The sequence below is a fragment of the Trachurus trachurus genome (assembly GCF_905171665.1).
Source record: "Trachurus trachurus genome assembly, chromosome: 12".
Taxonomy (NCBI): Eukaryota; Metazoa; Chordata; class Actinopteri; order Carangiformes; family Carangidae; genus Trachurus; species Trachurus trachurus.
In genome coordinates, this window is record NC_139908.1 from 559,641 (window position 1) to 579,058 (window position 19,418).

Consider the following 19,418-nt stretch of genomic DNA (forward strand, 5'->3'; position numbering starts at 1 on the left):
AAAATTATGAAAAAACTGTTTCTAATTAACGTTTTTTCGGTGTTTATTTCCAATCAAACACTAATCTTCTCAGTAGATTTCACTCTCGTGTCTGTATGTTGAATATGAAGCTACAGCAGGTTAGTTTAGTTTAGCATAAAGACTGGTACTGTGTGTGGGAAAAGCTGCTTTAAAGGGACAGTTCAACATTTAGTCAGCTCCTCCTCTCACTATAACCCCTACAGTCATAGCAGGAGGTTCATCACCTTTAATTATCGGTGCACAGAAATAATAATGTATAATCCTGTAACATTATGATGCATGAAGCAAATACTGGGAACTACTTTCTCTTCTGAAATCCCTCCGCCCAGCAGCAGCCGTGTCTGGAATGTAGTTCCGGCTGCATTCACCTCTAAAACAACAGGATTATCTCATATAAATATCACTGAGAAAAACTAATTCAAGTTAATCAAGTTGATGAAAAGTAATGACGCATGAACAAGCACTTTGTGTGTGTGTGTGTGTGTGTGTGTGTGTGTGTGTGTGTTTCTTGTGCGATAAGCTACGATGAGCCATGTTTCCTGTGAAACTCACACAAGTGATAAGTGAAACGACCACAAAGAAACTTTTTTCTTTTCTTTTTTTAGCCTCGAGACGTTTGAAGCTGCAGCGTTACAACAGTAACACACTGAAGAACATCATGAACATGCTGTTAAACACAAAATGAAACACTTCATCTTACTTTTCACTTTTCATTTTCTACTTACCGGTCACTGGTCCCCTAATAACCTTATCCGGCTTCATTGGAAACAAATGCACATGGAGGAGAGGAGGGTTAGAGACACTGCGAAACTCAAAATCTTACTAAGAATATTTGTCTTATTTCTAGTCAAAACAAATCAAATAAGACTCATCACATAAAAAGCAGCTTGTTTTTAGACACTTTTTACTTCTTTCAAGCAGATTTTCACTTGAAATAAGTAGAAAAATCTGATAGTGGAGCAAGTTTTTCTTTCTTATTACAAACACAAAAAACTTACTTTCACTGGCAGATTTTTCTACTTATTTCAAGTGAAAATTAGTTTGAAACAAGGCAAGTCAATTTTATTTGTATAGCCCATTTTTACCACCAGTTTGTCTCAAAGGGCTTCACATCCCATCATAACAACATCCTCTGTCCTTAGACCCTCACATCCACTGAGGGAAAAACTCCATGGAAAACCCTTTTAACAGGGAAAACCTGGAGAAAGCTCAGGGTGAGCAACAGAAACAGGTGAAAATGATCTAAAAACAAGTTTTTTTAGGTGATGAGTCTTATTTTAAATGGAAAAGAGTTTAGTTTTGACTAGAAATTAGACATTTTGACAAGAAATAAGACAAATATTCTTTGAAAGATTTAGAGTTTTTGCAGTGGACACAAAGGAGGAGAGTTCAGATTCAAAACAAAACCTATGTTTTATTATGATAATTAGCTTTTTCTTCATTTATTTTTTCTTTTCAAGCAGCTTTTCCAGGTGATTCACTCTCAGGGTGATGATGATGCACTGTGTGACCCCGCCTGGACCAGAAAACACAGAGGAAAGCAGAAGGAGAAGAATGAGAGTGTGAAAGAGGCGGAGGAGGAGGAGGAGTCAGCTGATGGTCTGTGCTGCAGAGCTGCAGCTGTGACAGTCGGTCGGTCGGTCGGTCGGTCGGTGGAGGCTCTTCCTGCTGAGAGGAGCTGCTCTCTCTGCTGCAAAGCTCCACTATGGACTAAACCTAAACCTGGATTAGACCTAAACCTGGACTAAACCTAAACCAGGGCTAAACCTAGACCAGGACTAAACCTAAACCTGGACTAAACCTAGACCAGGACTAAACCTGGACCTGGACTAAACCTAGACCTGAACTGGATCTAGCTGCTCTTCAACCTCCACTGGAACATTACAGACACTTCAAGGTGAGAGCAACTTCCTCTTCATCTTCTCCTGCTCATGCATGCTGTTAGTTTACTTTATTAATTCTCTGTAACTTCCAACTTCCTCTCCTCTACTGTCTGTCTGACTGCTCTGCTCTGCTCCCATCCACAACTCTACCTCTGTCTCTGTCAATTCAATTCAATTAGCTTTATTGGCATGAACAGAAATGTGTCATTGCCAAAGCACTGTACAAACTATTTACAAAGACATTTCAATAGAACAATATAACTCTGTTTCTGTCTCTGTGGGGAACAGCAGCAGCTTTCCAAAAAGACGTTTCCAGAAAGCTGCTGCTAATCCCCAGCGTGTGTGTGTGTGTGTGTGTGTGTGTGTGTGTGTGTGTGTGTGTGTGTGTGTGTGTGTGTGTGTGTGTGTGTGTGTGTGTGTGTGTGTGTGTGTGTGTGTGTGTGTGTGTGTGTGTGTGTGCAGGTCCATGCATGTTGTTGACTCTTACATGTTTAACATCAAAGTGCTGCTATGTAGCTACGTAGCGGTGAAATGTCCGGTATGCAGCTGATCCTCTCAGGTCGCCCCCCCCCCCAGAGGAAAGACAACACACACACAGATTACACACAGACAACACACACATTACACACTGATACCGACGCCTCTCTACCCCCCTTTACCCCTCCTCCCCCCTCCCTCCCTTCAGGCTTCACACTCACTTCACCAGAATCAACTTCGTTTCTGAGCCAAGATTCAGAGTCAGTTCATTGAACTTTCACTGGAATAAGAACTTCTCTTCTCTTCTCTTCTCTTCTCTTCTCTTCTCTTCTCTTCTCTTCTCTCCTCTTCTCTTCTCTCCTCCTCCCCCCTCGCTGCTCTGCTGCTCTGTCAGGAAGTTTATTTACCATAAAGTTCCTTGTTAATGGTGTCACTAATTGTGTTGCATGTGTGTGTTGCATGTGTGTGTGTGTGACATTTTTCTTCTGACCCGACCGGCCACCTCTGGGTGTAACCGATAGTTCCTCCTTTTCAGAGAGAGAAAAGTTCTGCAACAGGAGGAGGAGGAGGTTGTATAACAGGATGACTGTAGTTCTGCAAACTGACACATATATAGTCTATATACAAACTGACTACACACACACATATATACATATAAACCTTAGATCATGTGAGTTATTTAACATTAGGCAAGGCAAAGCATCTTTATTTATACAGCACATTTCATACCAAGGCAACTCAATGTGCTTTACATAAAGACTAAACATTCAAAAAAGAAGCATAAAACAGAATAAAACCAAACAAAACACTAAAAACAGAGTTAAAAGCAAGAGCAAATACAAGTAAAATAAGAGAAAATAGATAAAGTTTTAAGTTCTCAGCTATAAGCACGTGAAAAGAGGTTAAAGATTTAAGAGGTTGTAATGGTCAGAACGAAGCAGAAACTGCAGCTGGTTTGTTAAAATGCTTCTTATTAAAGGACCTGCAGCTCTTTTACTGCTCACGTTTCTCTTGATTTAAATACCATGTGAGAGGAAACAACATGGAGAAGAGTTCATGTGGAAGTTGAGCAGCAGTTGAAAGTTTAAAGTTAAACTTTAAAAGACTGAATCATCAGATCTGAGCCGATGAGGAACTGAGGAGTTTAGTGAAAGGAATCTGAGCTCAGAGATGTTATCATGCAGGAGCTTTGTTTTCTGTAGAAACTGGATCTGGCTGCAGGTATTTAACACACACACACACACACACACACACACACCACCGCGCCTTTATCAGGAATCATCCTCAGCCACAGCTGGATGTCTATCTGATCCAGCTGTGGCTCCAGTCTCCTCCTCCTCCTCCTCCTCTGAGCTGCTGTGTCATGTTTGATTTGATTTGATTTATTTAGCACAATTTTAAAACAGTGCAAGGAGGGAACGAAGCCTAGGAGGCTTGTACAAAGTTCCACTCCCTTCATCATAGAATTACATTAACTCAAGATAAACAATGAGAAATACAGAAAAATAAAATTAGAAATGAAACAATAAAATGTACAGTGCAACATAGAAAAACTATGAAACACAAACAAACAAAAGAAAAGAAAAAGTCATGTCTTTGCTCCAGCTGGGAGGAGGAGGAGGAGGAGGAGGAGGAGGAGGAGGAAGCTGCACATGAGAGGACACGTGGTGCTTTAGTTAAACTTTACATTTAGAATAATATGTCAAACAGTTGATAACGCTGCTGTTGCATTAATCAGAGAAGTTGTTATAGCCAAGAGCAGAAAAGTTCACTTTACTTTTTACTTACTAAGGAACTGGACGTGGTGTCGGGTGCAAACACAGAAGCTACAAAAAATTGTAAAAAGTAGCGATAAAATAAACAAAAAATATTCTAGTAAGAAGCTCCAGACAGGAGATGGTTAGCTTAGCTTAGCATAAAGACTGGAAGCGGAGGGAAACTGCTAGCACCCAACCTGCTTCCTTCTATTTAAAACTCAGTAATCAGCTGCTCATGAAACATCTCTGTGGTTTATTTAGTGTCAGAGAGTCGACGTGTTGCTCTGTGACTCATCCTGAAGTTATGGAGAATATTTAACACACGATGACGACACTGTGAAGCTGCTGAACGCTGCACTACTGTCCTCAGCAGCCAATCAGCAGCTCCTCATTAAAGCCTTTAACCTGAGAGCTACGGAGGCCCTGAGGGGCCAACGCACTGCAACTACACAAAACACACAAACATGAACATCATCAGTTTGACACATGAGCTGCAGAAACTCACAACACAACAGACGTGTTTCTACTGTTGTGAGTTTCTGCAGCTCAACGTGTCAAAGTGTTGAAGTTGTTTTCTGTATTCTGTATCTCATCAGTGTCTTTGCATGTTGTTACTCTGATGCTGCGTTTGAGACAAAACGATGTTGCATCTCAAACGTTTTGAAGTCAGAAATCATGGTTATGGTCCAACATGGTCCAACAAACAGGCGCAGTACACGGATCCACTAGCCACCGATCAAAAAGCCACTTACAGCCACAAATAATGCTCAGAACAGCACCAAACGTCATCAACAGTACAAACAGGGTCCCATCCCATAATACGAGGCATCAAACATCTGTTAGCTTAGCCTGGTTTCTATTGAAAAGAGACCAAAACAACTCACCCACTCTGCTCCAGTTATACGCTATGCAGCAACTTTCCGTGTCCAACATAGAGTCCAGGCACTGACAACACACGTCTGAGGCCGACTGGCAGCACAAACATCTGGTTTCAGCACAAACATCTGGTTTCAGCCCAAACATCTGGTTTAGCACAAACATCTGGTTTCAGCACAAACATCTGGTTTCAGCAGCCACCGACAGCACAAACATCTGGTTTAGCACAAACATCTGGTTTAGCACAAACATCTGGTTTAGCACAAACATCTGGTTTAGCACAAACATCTGGTTTCAGCACAAACATCTGGTTTCAGCACAAACATCTGGTTTCAGCACAGACATCTGGTTTCAGCACAGACATCTGGTTTCAGCACAGACATCTGGTTTCAGCACAGACATCTGGTTTCAGCACAGACATCTGGTTTCAGCACAAACATCTGGTTTCAGCACAAACATCTGGTTTCAGCACAGACATCTGGTTTCAGCACAGACATCTGGTTTCAGCACAGACATCTGGTTTCAGCACAGACATCTGGTTTCAGCACAGACATCTGGTTTCTGCACAAACATCTGGTTTCAGCACAGACATCTGGTTTCAGCACAGACATCTGGTTTCAGCACAAACATCTGGTTTCAGCACAGACATCTGGTTTCAGCACAGACATCTGGTTTCAGCACAGACATCTGGTTTCAGCACAGACATCTGGTTTCAGCACAGACATCTGGTTTCTGCACAAACATCTGGTTTCAGCACAGACATCTGGTTTCAGCACAGACATCTGGTTTCAGCACAAACATCTGGTTTCAGCACAAACATCTGGTTTCAGCACAGACATCTGGTTTCAGCACAGACATCTGGTTTCAGCACAGACATCTGGTTTCTGCACAAACATCTGGTTTCAGCACAGACATCTGGTTTCAGCACAGACATCTGGTTTCAGCACAAACATCTGGTTTCTGCACAAACATCTGGTTTCAGCACAGACATCTGGTTTCAGCACAGACATCTGGTTTCAGCGGCCACTGACAGGCAGTGTCTGTCAGTCAGTCTGCTGTAAGCCGGGGAGAAAGCGCGTGAATGTGGTGACGTAGGGACGAGGGCGGGGGCTGCTAACTCCATCTGCTGACAGGAAGTTAGACAAAACCACCGGATCGCTGACTGATAGCTTTAATGTCTAGGACAGATGAACTAAACCTGAACCGATGTCTGTGTGTGTGTGTGTCTGTGTGTGCAGATGAGCGACCAGGACAGCAGCAGCTCGGCCTCACAGACGGACGGAGAGTGTGAGTGTGAGGAGGAGCTGGAGGGAGAGATGGAGGGAGAGAACGGAGGAGGAGAAGAAGGAGGAGAGCGTGATGAGAGTCACAGGGCGAGCCCGGTCCCCAGCCTGTCCTCGTTCTCCTCGTCGCTCCGCGCCGTCATCCGCATCAAGCAGAAGTACCAGGCGCTGAAGAAGCGGCGGATGGATTTGGCTCTGGAGGCAGCGGGGGTGGGGGTGGGGGGGCCGTCGGGGGCCCCGGCCAGAACCAGCCCCAAGATCTTCACCTTCGACGGCCTCACGCCCTCGTCCTCGGTGCCGGCCCTGTCCTCCTTCTCCTCCTCCGCCGCCGCCCAGAGGAAGAAGAGGAGGAAGAGGAGGCGCGTGATGTTCCCCAACGGGGGCCGCTGCCGCGCGCCGCCCAAGCAGGAGCAGAGCCGCGCCAAGTACTGTCTCTACCTGCTCTTCGCCATCGTCTTCCTGCAGGTGAGACAAGACCGCCATATATGGTATAACAGGAAGTAGACAGGTGAGGGTCTCCTCACAGCTCCAGTCAGAACATCAAACTTCATATTTAAAGGGATAGTTCACTCAAAATTTCACCCTCATGTGGACTAAGGGCTGGGAGAAGTTTCAGAGTCCTCCGTGGCTTCTCTGAGTTACAGGGGGTCTCGGCGTAGCAGTGCATGTCCATATAACGGTTGCAAATGGATACCAACTGTCTTCGTAACAAAAAGACACACCAAAAAACATCCAGATACCTCCATGCTGCTCGTATGTAATGTCCCTCTTGTATTGAAGCCCCGAAATGAGAAATTGTTCAGAAAAAAATTAAATAAGTCTATATTTTAAGCTTGTTTGTAGCAGAAGCTCCCAGTGTAGCTGGGACTGGGTGTCAATGCAAATCACGCAAGATTTGCACAGACACAGGCAAAGCAGTGAACTGAGACACTGAGAGCTTCCGCTCATGTTGCCTAACCCTAACCCTGGGGGGGGGATTACTGGTTAATGAAAAACAGACTGAAGAACCAAATAATCGATTTTAGTGAAGAGATAACAGGAGAAGTTACACAATGTCCCTTTAAACAAATATGTGGACAGATATAAACACGGTATAAATTCCTCATGTGGCCACGCCCCCCATTGTGATGTCACAGTGTGAGGACACGCCCCCGAGAGCTCATCTGTACATCACAACATGAGAAATAGAAATAGAAATAGAAAGCATTTATTGTCATTATACATCAGTACAACAAAGTGATGTTTCTACTCCACTGAGTACTCAATATACAATAAAAACTTAGATCAAAGCAATTCAGCCAAAACAAGACATTTAAAAGGAGTTGTGTTACTTTTATAACAATCTGCACAACTCTTCAATCTTCTTCTTCACAACTTGCTGATTTTTCCCCAAATATTTTCAACCACTCATCTTTACCACAATAAAATATTGTGGTAAAGATGTTATTATGTTATTATATCATTTATCTTTACACAATCCATTATCTAAAAAAGTGTTAAAAGTGTTGAATCTCCACTTTTTAGCCTGTTTGGCTCCATCTATTGGTGGATAACCACAGTGTGAGATGAATCTATCACACTTCAATGTTCAAATTTTTTAAAAATGAGCTCTATTATTGGTTAAATTGTCTCAAATCCGCAGAGTAAAGAACCTCATTGAGCTGATTTTTCCTCTATTATCTCCATTAGTTCAAATTTGTAGTTTTTATGTGAAACATCCCAACAGTTGTTCCTAAGCTGCCATGACTTCCTGTTCGCACCCAGAGCAGAAGCAGTGAATGGACTGTTGCAGCTGGATGTGCAGTGAAGAGAGGAGGAAGAGGAGTTGGTGTTAACCTGAAGAACACAGAGTGTAAACGTGTTTGGTCCTGTCGGTACGTTCACATCCAGCTGCTCCGACGCTGAGGTTCACTGCAAAAACTCTAAATCTTTCCAAGAATATTTTTCTTATTTCTTGTCAAAATGTCTCATTTCTAGTCAAAACTAATCTCTTTCCACTTAAAATAAGACTCAGCACCTAAAAATTAACTTGTTTTTAGATCATTTTCACTTGTTTCAAACTAATTTTCACTTGAAATAAGTAGAAAAATCTGCCAGTGAAAGCAAGTTTTTTGTGCTTGTAATAAGAAAGAAAAACTTGCTCCAATGTCAGATTTTTCTACTTATTTAAAGTGGAAAATTTGCTTGAAAAAATTAAAAAGTGTCTAAAAAAGTCTTATTTTATGTATAATTAGATCTATTTTGACTAGAAATGACATTTTGACTAGAAATAAGACAAATATTCTTGGTAAGATTTTGAATTTTTGCAGTGTTCATCTGCTCCGCCTCACGTGCATCGCTCCGAATCTCTGGCCTTTTATTCCAACACAAACATCTTTAATGGATCCCTGTGAGTTTCCTGTTGTGGTCTCATGCCGTCTGCAGCGGAGCGGAAATAAACTTGGACTGGAGTTGTTTCCTCTTCTAGAACTACAAAGCAAAGAGATCTGAGGAGATTAGACGCTCCATTAGCAGAAATAAACAACAGCGCTGCCGCCTGTCATCGCCTCGGTGTCGGACTCGTTCCTCCAGTCGTTTATCTGGAGTCCCAGTCTGGTCTGGTCTGGTCTACACCGCAGCAGCTTCTCAACATGCTGCACGTTCACGCTGGATGAAATGAAACAAAACTAAACATGAGCCATTGATCAACTTTAACTGTCCTCAGGGAGAAAAAAAACAGTTTAGTAGGTCTTAAAAACACTTGAGTTGTGCAGTGAACAGTGAACACATGTTTACAGTTTCTGCAGGACAACTGGTTAATGTGTTCTTATATGACTCCAGTTAGACTTAATAGATTCAACGGTGCCATTCCAGATGTTTGCATAAAATGTGAGAAGGAAAAGGGCAGTTTCCCTCCGTTTGTGGCCGCATTCTCAAATAAAGAACTTCAGGGAAGAAGTGAAACAGTGACTTGAGGAAATATTAGAGATTAAATTACATTTAGAAACAAAACCTTTTCTGTTTGTTTTTTTACGCAATCAACTGTAACATAAGAAAGAAACAACGATTATTTTTAGATATCAGCCAAAAGACTCATTGCAGTTGCTTGGAGGTGGACAGACCGACGATAGGTAAATGTCTGTCAGAGTTAAGATCCACTCTGCCTTTAGAACAGATCACGTTCTGGGGTCAACAACCACTTTTCTTTAGAAATGATCTTGCAAAGAAATCCCATCCGATCTAATGGAAACACCAGGAAAAGATCTATAAGCTTCCCTCTGCAGTTCACCTGGATAAGATGTGTTGAACGCCCACTAACTAACATGTGTGTAGTGTAAACTTTGAGTATTTGCAGGTTACAGTCTTAATCGTAGGTGGGTGGAGGCATGTCCAAACTATTCCTATTATTCCTCAAAGGGCCGGAGTGTGGCTGCAGGTTTTTGTTCCAACCAACCAAGATCAACACAGTTTGACCAATCAACTCTTTGAAGACTGAGATCAGTTGATTAAATGGGTCAAATCTGCTGCTGCTGCTGATTGGTTGGTGGGAACAAAAACCTGCAGCCTCACACCGGCCCTTTGTGGAATATGATAGGTTGGACATTCCTGTTCTACATGGTTTTGTTGCAGCAGCATTATGTCCCAGTGGTTTTAGATGTCTGTTGATTTGTTTGGAAAGGTAAAAATGGTAACCCTTTAATTTACAGGCCGTTAATTCCGTGAGAATGTCAAGAAATAACAAATAATTGCATCACAATGTCTAGAATTTGCCTAGAAATAACGGTCAATTTCATAGTAATGTCGAGAAATAATATACAGCCAAGAAATAACGATTGATTGCATAGAAATAGTCCAGAAATAACTTGGTGGAGAAACATTCTGTCCTTTCCCAAAAAATCCAAAGCATAAAAAGCAGGTGTAATCTTTTGCCTTTATGAAAAACAGGACATTACAATGAAATTGACTGTTATTTGTAGGATATTTCTTGACATTATGACGTAATAACGGCCCGTTAATTATAGGGTTACCAGTTTTTACCTTTTTGCTTCTTTGTTTTAATTTATAGTAAAAGTAAAACTTAAACCAGTCAAGTTATTGACATTAATAACTAATTGTTATTTCTTGACTATTTCTTTATGTGACTTTATTTTCATAGGATAGTCCCTTGAGATGTACCATCTCATTTTTGAGGGGTCCTTTCTTGACATTATCGCATAATTATCACATAGCGCCCTGTAAATTAAAGAGTTACCAAGAAAAAAAAAAGCGTGGCTGGTGGATTCTGGGTAATAACTCCGCCTGGTCTGTGTGTGTCTGCAGGTGTACAATGCCATCGAGAACCTGGACGACCACGTGCTGCGCTACGACCTGGAGGGTCTGGAGAAGACGCTGCGGCGCGAGGTGTTTGGCCAGCAGGGGGCGGTGGAGGGGCTGCTGTCCCACCTGAGGGACTACCTGTCCACCTACGTGCACAACAAGCCGCTGCTGCTGTCGCTGCACGGGCCGAGCGGCGTGGGCAAGAGCCACCTGGGCCGGCTGCTGGCCGCGCACTTCCGCTCGGTGGTGGGCGAGGCGCTGGTGCTGCAGTACTACGTGCTGCACCGCTGCCCCCAGGAGGCCGACGCCGCGCACTGCGCCCGCGAGCTCGCCGCGCTCGTGTCCGCGGCGGTGGAGCGCGCCGAGGAGGAGGAGAAGATCCCGCTCTTCATCTTCGACGAGGCCGAGCACATGCACGCGGAGATCCTGGACGCGCTGTGGCGGCTGGTGGCGCCGGCGTCCAAGCAGTCCAACGAGTTCCTCAACGCCGTCTACCTGTTCCTCAGCAACCTCGGCCACGCCCACATCACCAAGCACATGCTGCACAACTCCTCCAGCGTCTCCATGGCCATGACCACGGCGGCCGGGCGCCACGGCAACCTGGTGAAGGAGCTGACGCCGATCCTCCGCGGCGGCCTGAAGGCGCTGCACCGGCTGTGGACCGAGGCGGACGTGTTGCCCCTCGGCCTCCTGGAGAAAGGACACGTCATGGAGTGTTTCCTGGACGAGATGACGCGCGAGGGCTTCTACCCGGACCGTACCAACATCGAGCGGCTGGCGGGGGAGATCCAGTACTACCCCGCGGTGGGGGGGCGCGAGTACTCGCAGACCGGCTGCAAGCAGGTGGTGGCCAAGGTCAACCTGCTGTGAAGACACTTCCCCTTCTCCAAACCATGAAGACACACAGAGCCACGGGACTGACTGTGCGTTCTAGGGCTGCAACGAGTAGCAGATTTTACTATCCGAATATTCGGGGTCACTATTCGAGTAGTACTCGAGTATTCGTTTGTCGACAGTTTGCCTGCCGCATAAATCGGACATCATAACACACTTTTTATTTTTATAAAACAGCTGAAACAGTTGTCCATATAGTGTGACAGCCCTAGTGCGTTCACACGAAAAGTTTCCAAAACGGCAAATATTTTCAGCCGCTTTGTCCGCTCGTCATGTGACATCAAAGTTCGATCGTGCTGGTCATTGGGGAGCAGAAATACAAAAAAAAGGAGTTAAAAAAAGGCAGCCGAAGGACATCTCTATTCTGACAGGTTGCCGCCGAACCGCGTCATAGCTAATTACCCTAAAGTTAACCAGGGCTCAACTTCTCGTCTGGTGAAGCTTTGGACGCTCAGTGTCACCGGCTCTCATTGAAAATGAATTGACTTCCGGCGTTTTGACGTTTTGGAAGCTTTTGGTGTGAACGCACAGTGAGGCCTGGATGACACAAATACGATATATTCCTAAACGCGCGAGGGCTTCTACCCGGACCGTACCAACATCGAGTGGCTGGCGGGGGAGATCCAGTACTACCCCGCGGTGGGGGGGCGCGAGTACTCGCAGACCGGCTGCAAGCAGGTGGTGGCCAAGGTCAACCTGCTGTGAAGACGCTGCTTCTGCTTCACTTCTCCAAACCATGAAGACACAGGGAGCGTGCCTATGTTCCCTCAGCCCTATGTTCCCACTGGACTCTCTCTCTCTATCTGGCCTGTCTAGCCTCTACAGGGTCTTTTTACTAAACTTAACCCACTCCTTTCTTCATTGCCTAAACCCAACCAATGGTGGGACCAAAGGGCTGTGGGAACATAGGAATGACCCCAAGACGCAGAGCCACGGGACTGAGAGGCGTCAGGAAACTTGAACGAGTCGAAACTCTGAAGAAAAAAACAACGGGACGGTTTGTTCATTCAGACGGAAAGAGTTGGTTCAGCTACGACTCGGCTGCTTCAGAGTCTGTGAAACACTCGGACCAGAAACCAGGTTTTTAAAGGTTCAGACAAAGTCCAAACAACTCATTGACCTCTGGTTGTTTCCCTCCACGCAGGAGGTTCAGGTTTTATTGATCCAGGTCTTTGAGGTTTTCTGCTTCTAAACACAAAGACAAAGTGACTGAACTGGTCTGTACACTACAGTCAAAAGTCTGGACACATCTTCTCATTTTCAGTTTTTTCTTTATTTTTATCACTTTCTACATTGTAGAATCAAACTGCAGACATCAGAACTATGAAGGAAGGTTACATGCTGTCATTCCGATATCCCACCACTCCGACATCCCACCTTTTAGACAACCCACCATTCCGACATACCGCTATTCGGACATGCAAACGTCCCACCATTCCGACATCCCACTATTCCAACATACCACCATTTAGACATCCCACCATTCCGACATCCCACCATTCCGACATCCCACCATTTAGACAACCCACCATTCCGATATCCCACCATTTAGACATCCCACCATTTAGACAACCCACCATTCCGACATCCCACCATTTAGACATCCCACCATTTAGACAACCCACCATTCCGACATCCCACCATTTAGACAAACCACCATTCCGACATCCCACCATTTAGACAACCCACCATTCCGACATCCCACCATTTAGACAACCCACCACTCCGACATCCCACCATTCCGACATCCCACCACTCCGACATCCCACCACTCCGACATCCCACCATTTAGACAACCCACCATTTAGACAACCCACCATTCCGACATCCCACCATTTAGACAACCCACCACTCCGACATCCCACCATTCCGACATCCCACCATTTAGACAACCCACCATTCCGACATCCCACCATTTAGACAACCCACCATTTAGACAACCCACCATTCCGACATCCCACCATTTAGACAACCCACCACTCCGACATCCCACCATTCCGACATCCCACCACTCCGACATCCCACCATTCCGACATCCCACCATTTAGACAACCCACCACTCCGACATCCCACCATTTAGACAACCCATCATTCCAACATCCCACCATTCCGACATCCCCCCATTCCGACATCCCGCCATTTAGACAACCCACCATTCCGACATCCCACCATTTAGACATCCCACCATTTCGACATCCCACCACTCCGACATCCCACCATTCCGACATCCATATAATTAGATTTGTTTTGACTAGAAATTACATTTTATCTAGAAATGAGACAAATATTCTTGGTAAGATTTTGAGATTTTGCAGTGTCCTTCATAGTTCTGAGGTCTCCAGTTTGAATCTACAATGGAGGAAGTGATAAAAAACAAAAAACATTAGGGAAAACCCATTGAAGGAGAAGGTAGACTGGTAGTGTACGTCATCGTTTGCTCTTCAGACCTTCAGGCTCCTCTGAGGATGAACCTACAGACCAACTGACTGTGAAATACTGAAATATAAATGTCTACATGTCTTTGATGCACTGACAGAACTCGGTTCAGACCTCCGTGATCCTCAGTCTGAACTCTGCTTCTTCGTCTAATTTAACTGTGATTTTCCAGCTTTGTGAACAAGCTCTGACTCACCGGCATCGTTACATTAACGTTACGAAGTTCAGCAACTTCAGAGCAGCAGGAAAGGAAACTCCACTGATACGTCTGTCTGATAATTAGAGCTAAGAGATTGTTTTCAAAGTGCAGAAGCAGCAGAAGTACGGTGGCCCTGAGAGGACACACACAGGGACATAAACAAGCTACGCGTTCAGAAAACAACTGGACAACAGGAAGTGTTTCTGGAGGACACAATGAAGTGAGGGACTAAAGGCTAAAGGCTGATGCTAAGCTAAGCTAACAGTCCATGTGATCAATAACATGTGAATCGACGTTCTAATAAACCAAAAAATGTTTTATTGACTATTGTATTGACTGGTCCCTCGTTTTATTGACTGGTCCTTTGCTTTATTGACTGGTCCCTCCCTTTATTGTGACTGGACCCTGACTGGTCCCTCCCTTTATTGTGACTGGACCCTGACTGGTCCCTTGCTTTATTGACTGGTCCTTCACTTTATTGACTGGTCCCTCACTCTATTGACTGGTCCCTCGCTTTATTGACTGGTCCCTCACTCTATTGACTGGTCCCTCGCTTTATTGACTGGTCCCTCATTGGTCCCTCGCTTTATTGACTGGTCCCTCGCTTTATTGACTGGTCCCTCGCTTTATTGACTGGTCCCTCACTCTATTGACTGGTCCCTCGCTTTATTGACTGGTCCCTCGTTTTATTGACTGGTCCCTCATTGGTCCCTCGCTTTATTGACTGGTCCCTCGCTTTATTGACTGGTCCCTCGTTTTATTGACTGGTCCCTGACTGGTCCCTCACTTTATTGACTGGTCCCTGACTGGTCCCTCGCTTTATTGACCGGTCCCTGACTGGTCCCTCACTTTATTGACTGGTCCCTCGCTTTATTGACTGGTCCCTCCCTTTATTGACTGGTCCCTGACTGGTCCCTCACTTTATTGACTGGTCCCTGACTGGTCCCTCACTTTAATGACTGGTCCCTCGCTTTATTGACTGGTCCCTCGCTTTATTGACTGGTCCCTCACTTTATTGTGACTGGTCCCTGACTGGTCCCTCGCTTTATTGACTAGTCCCTCACTTTATTGACTAGTCCCTCGCTTTATTGACTGGTCCCTCCCTTTATTGACTGGTCCCTCACTTTATTGACTGGTCCCTGACTGGTCCCTCACTTTATTGACTGGTCCCTGACTGGTCCCTCACTTTAATGACTGGTCCCTCGCTTTATTGACTGGTCCCTCGCTTTATTGTGACTGGTCCCTGACTGGTCCCTCGCTTTATTGACTAGTCCCTCACTTTATTGACTGGTCCCTCGTTTTATTGACTGGTCCCTCACTTTATTGACTGGTCCCTCGTTTTATTGACTGGTCCCTCACTTTATTGACTGGTCCCTCGTTTTATTGACTGGTCCCTCGCTTTATTGACTGGTCCCTCGCTTTATTGACTAGTCCCTCACTTTATTGACTGGTCCCTCGTTTTATTGACTGGTCCCTCACTTTATTGACTGGTCCCTCGTTTTATTGACTGGTCCCTCACTCTATTGACTGGTCCCTCGCTTTATTGACTGGTCCCTCGCTTTATTGACTGGTCCCTCACTTTATTGACTGGTCCCTCGTTTTATTGACTGGTCCCTCACTCTATTGACTGGTCCCTTGCTTTATTGACCGGTCCCTCGCTGTATCGTGTCCCCAGAAACACTTCCTGTTGTGTTGTATAGTTTTGCAGCTTGTGTGTCGTCGGGTCGATGAAGTTCTTTTCTGGATTTGTTGCACGTTTGTTTCTCTTTATGTTTATCTGGAGCTGCAGTGAGTTTGTCCCTGAGCCACCGTAGCCTCGGGCTGAATGACTGAACCCAACAGAACCAGACGTCTCTTAGAGGACCAACATCAGTAATGTGACCTTGATTCACCTTCATACAGATGTGTAGAACAGCTGGATGCAACCAGAGGTCACTGAGGACGTTTGGTTTGGGTGAACTGAACCTTTAACTACAGTACAACGTCACATCATCGTATCGGCAGCTCCACCAGACATGAACACTGATGGGAAACAGTGAAGGACTCTCATTACTGCTCGTTTGGTGGTAACAGATATGAAAAAAAGAAAAAAAAACAGGAACCTAATATACAAGTTATTATGGGATGTTTGACCAACATTCATTCATCTGAACAGGAAGTAACAGGCTGATAGAGGAAGTCCCTCTGAGCTTTATTAATGCTGGTGCAAGTTCCTCTGTCACGTACGAACCTTCAGACCTGCTGGTTTATTATTTATTACAGAACATTACAGTCTTTGCATTGATTGTAGTTAACACACACACACACACACACACACACACACACACACACACACACACACACACACACACACACACACACACACACACACACACTTGCACTAGCATTAAGGTTTCATTGTTGTTAATTGGTGGATTCATTAACGTTAACGTCCTAGTTTCAGGTTTAATTTTAGTCCAAATATTTCTAATAAGAATTTAAATTCAAATGTGTATTCAAGTGCCTTAAAATAAAAAAGAAACCATTTAAACATGGACAAGACTCTTTGTTTTTGTTTTTTTCATCTGTAAACTGTTAATTCATGTAAAACCACTGATGCACGTTGCCTTCAGGGACAGTTTTTCATCAGCAGTCTCTGTATTTCCCTCTAAAACAACTCTGTGTGGTAACGTTGTGTTATTATCTCATAGCGTGGTGAATGTGCAGCTCACAACTTGTCCACCAGAGCGTTGTGGAGTTGTTGGATTGTGTATTTGATGAGTTTGATGAGGGAAACCAAGAAATCCCATAATGAGCCTCCGTAGCGTAGCTCTGAGCAGCTCACGGCTCTGCTCCGCCGTTCTAAAAACAGCTTGCACCGACAATTAAAGGTAACGAACCTGCTGCTATGACTATAGGGATTATGGCAATGGGCCAATTTGACAAAATGTTGAACTATCCCTTTAAAGAAATGTTTTAAGATTTTGGTAAATACAGTTGCATGAAAGACTTTGGGCACTCTGTCAAAAAGCAAATGGAAGCGTTTTTTTCTTCAAAAGGTGTGATGTTAAACAGGAAGCAATTCCTTTTCAATATTTTATAAATATCAGTTTATTTTATTTTGTTTTTGACAATTTTAAAATGAAAAAGTGAAAGCAACAACCTATAAAACAATGGGCTGCCCACACTTTTTCATGCCACTGTACACAAAAATTAACGTTAATGTGTGTAACACTGTTAGTTTTGTGATTGTGTGTGTGTTTTCCCTCCATTATGCTAAACTAAGCTGGAGTGGTGTCAATATTCAACCTGAAAATGTCAAATTGTTCATAACATAACACATCATTAGTCATTCACATGTGGTTCAAAACTTTTTTTTTAAAACCTTTTCTAACTTCAGACTCAGTTTTTATTTTTAATTTGGACGAGATAAGGAATTCGGAAAATACGACAACGTCCACACAGTTTTTGACTCTCTTTATTATTAGAATTCCCTTAGTTAAGAGGTTAAGCAACAACCTGCAAATGAATGGGATGTCCTCACTTTTTCATGCCACTTAACTCAACAATTAACATTAATGTGTGTAACACTGTGGTAGTTTTGTGATTGTGTGTGTGTGTTTTATTCTCTTCATATATATATATATACACATACACTATATACACTATATTACCAAAAGTATTCGCTCACCCATTCAAATGATCAGAATCAGGTGTCCTAATCACTTGGCCTGGCCCCAGGTGTATAAATTCCCTTAGTTCCAGTGAAAGGAACTTTGAATGCTTCAGGTTACCAAAACATTTTGGACGATTCCATGCTCCCAACCTTGTGGGAACAGTTTGGAGCGGGCCCCTTCCTCTTCCAACATGACTGTGCACCAGTGCACAAAGCAAGGTCCATAAAGACGTGGATGACAGAGTCTGGTGTGGATGAACTTGACTGGCCTGCACAGAGTCCTGACCTGAACCCGATAGAACACCTTTGGGATGAATTAGAGCGGAGACTGAGAGCCAGGCCTTCTCGACCAACATCAGTGTGTGACCTCACCAATGCGCTTTTGGAAGAATGGTCAAAAATTCCTATAAACACTCTCCTCAACCTTGTGGACAGTCTTCCCAGAAGAGTTGAAGCTGTAATAGCTGCAAAAGGTGGACCGACATCATACTGAATTCTATGAGTTAGGAATGGGATGGCACTTCAGTTCATAGAATGAGTAAAGGCAGGTGAGCAAATACTTTTGGTAATATAGTGTATATATATATATATGTATATATAGTGTAAGCTATATAAGCTTATATATATAAGCTGGAGTGGTGTCGATATTCAACCTGAATATGTCAAATAGTTATTTTAACCAACATCTGAACATCATGAGTCATTCACATGAGGTTCAAAACTATTTTTTTTTAAACCTTTTCTAACTTCAGACTAAGTTTTTATCTTTAATTCAGACAAAGAAAAGACGACAACGTCCACACACAGTTTTTTTTGATTTCTCTTTATTATTAGAATTCCCTTAGTTAACATTGGAAAAAAAATGAGGTACTGTGTCTACGTGACAGAAAAAAGAAAAAAGAAAAATGAGCCTCGAAACGGTGGCGACATGAGATGGAAAACACACTTTGATGCATGAAGAGTCGAAACAAAAAAAAAAGGAAAAAGAGACGTGATAGTGATAGGTGTGGGACACTCTGGTCCAATCAGATCGGAGCAGCTGCTGTGGTCCAATCAGAGCGCAGCGTTGGTTTCTACAGGTCCGAGGAGCGCCGGTGGTTTTGGTATTTGGAGCCGAACAGCGACGAGACGGAGCGACACGACGACGAGGACGCAGCAGCCGATAGATGAAAACAATGTCGTAGAAATGCAAAAAAAAAAAAGAACTAAACTACGTTAAACGACGCTAACCAGAAGATTCCACCACACTGGTTTCACCTATCGCCACGACGACGACGACGAGCGTCCACGTCCGTCCACGACCACAGACGACAGACTTATTATCCACTGTTTAAAACTTCCAACTTCCACTTTATGGAGTCAATGGTCCACAAACCTCAACACAACAACACGAAATGACACAAAACAAACACACTCAGCACTTTAAAAAGCAGCTTTCAGTTACACTTTACTGTAGGTATTCATCAGATTGCACTGTCATAAACATCAATGAATACTTCTGACAGCTGTGGTTAAGTGTCATTCGGTAAGTTATGTCACTTTTGATGCAAAGTTGACATTGTTTGAGATGTTTTTGTTCTGACAACTTGACATAAAGACAATTTAAACTGTCATAGCAGACCTAATTGCCTTTAAACTTTA

The 19,418-nt window shown here is 43.9% G+C and overlaps 2 protein-coding genes across 2 annotated transcripts in view; one reads left to right on the forward strand and one right to left on the reverse strand.

Annotated features, from left to right (window-relative positions):
* Positions 1-1,806: 1,806 nt before the first annotated feature.
* tor4aa (torsin family 4, member Aa) lies at positions 1,807-11,514 on the forward strand. Its single transcript, XM_083983296.1, has 3 exons — positions 1,807-1,918; positions 6,253-6,762; positions 10,597-11,514. Exons 2-3 carry the CDS (start codon positions 6,253-6,255, stop codon positions 11,461-11,463), a joined length of 1,377 nt encoding a protein of 458 aa, XP_083839422.1. The 5' UTR covers positions 1,807-1,918; the 3' UTR covers positions 11,464-11,514.
* A 7,080-nt stretch (positions 11,515-18,594) lies between these two features.
* The window catches only part of ube2l3a (ubiquitin-conjugating enzyme E2L 3a), a 274,466-nt gene continuing 273,642 nt past the window's right edge, over positions 18,595-19,418 (reverse strand). Inside the window, exon 5 of the transcript XR_014595805.1 lies at positions 18,595-19,398. The gene's annotated coding sequence lies outside the window, so the exon portion shown is untranslated. The remainder of the gene's footprint in view (positions 19,399-19,418) is intronic.

Bases quoted from the DNA above. Each gene is read 5' to 3' on its own strand.
- tor4aa (XM_083983296.1), top strand. From the start codon at position 6,253: ATGAGCGACCAGGACAGCAGCAGCTCGGCCTCACAGACGGACGGAGAG. The intron at 6,763-10,596 runs GTGAGACAAGAC...GTGTGTCTGCAG, and splicing joins TCGCCATCGTCTTCCTGCAG to GTGTACAATGCCATCGAGAA.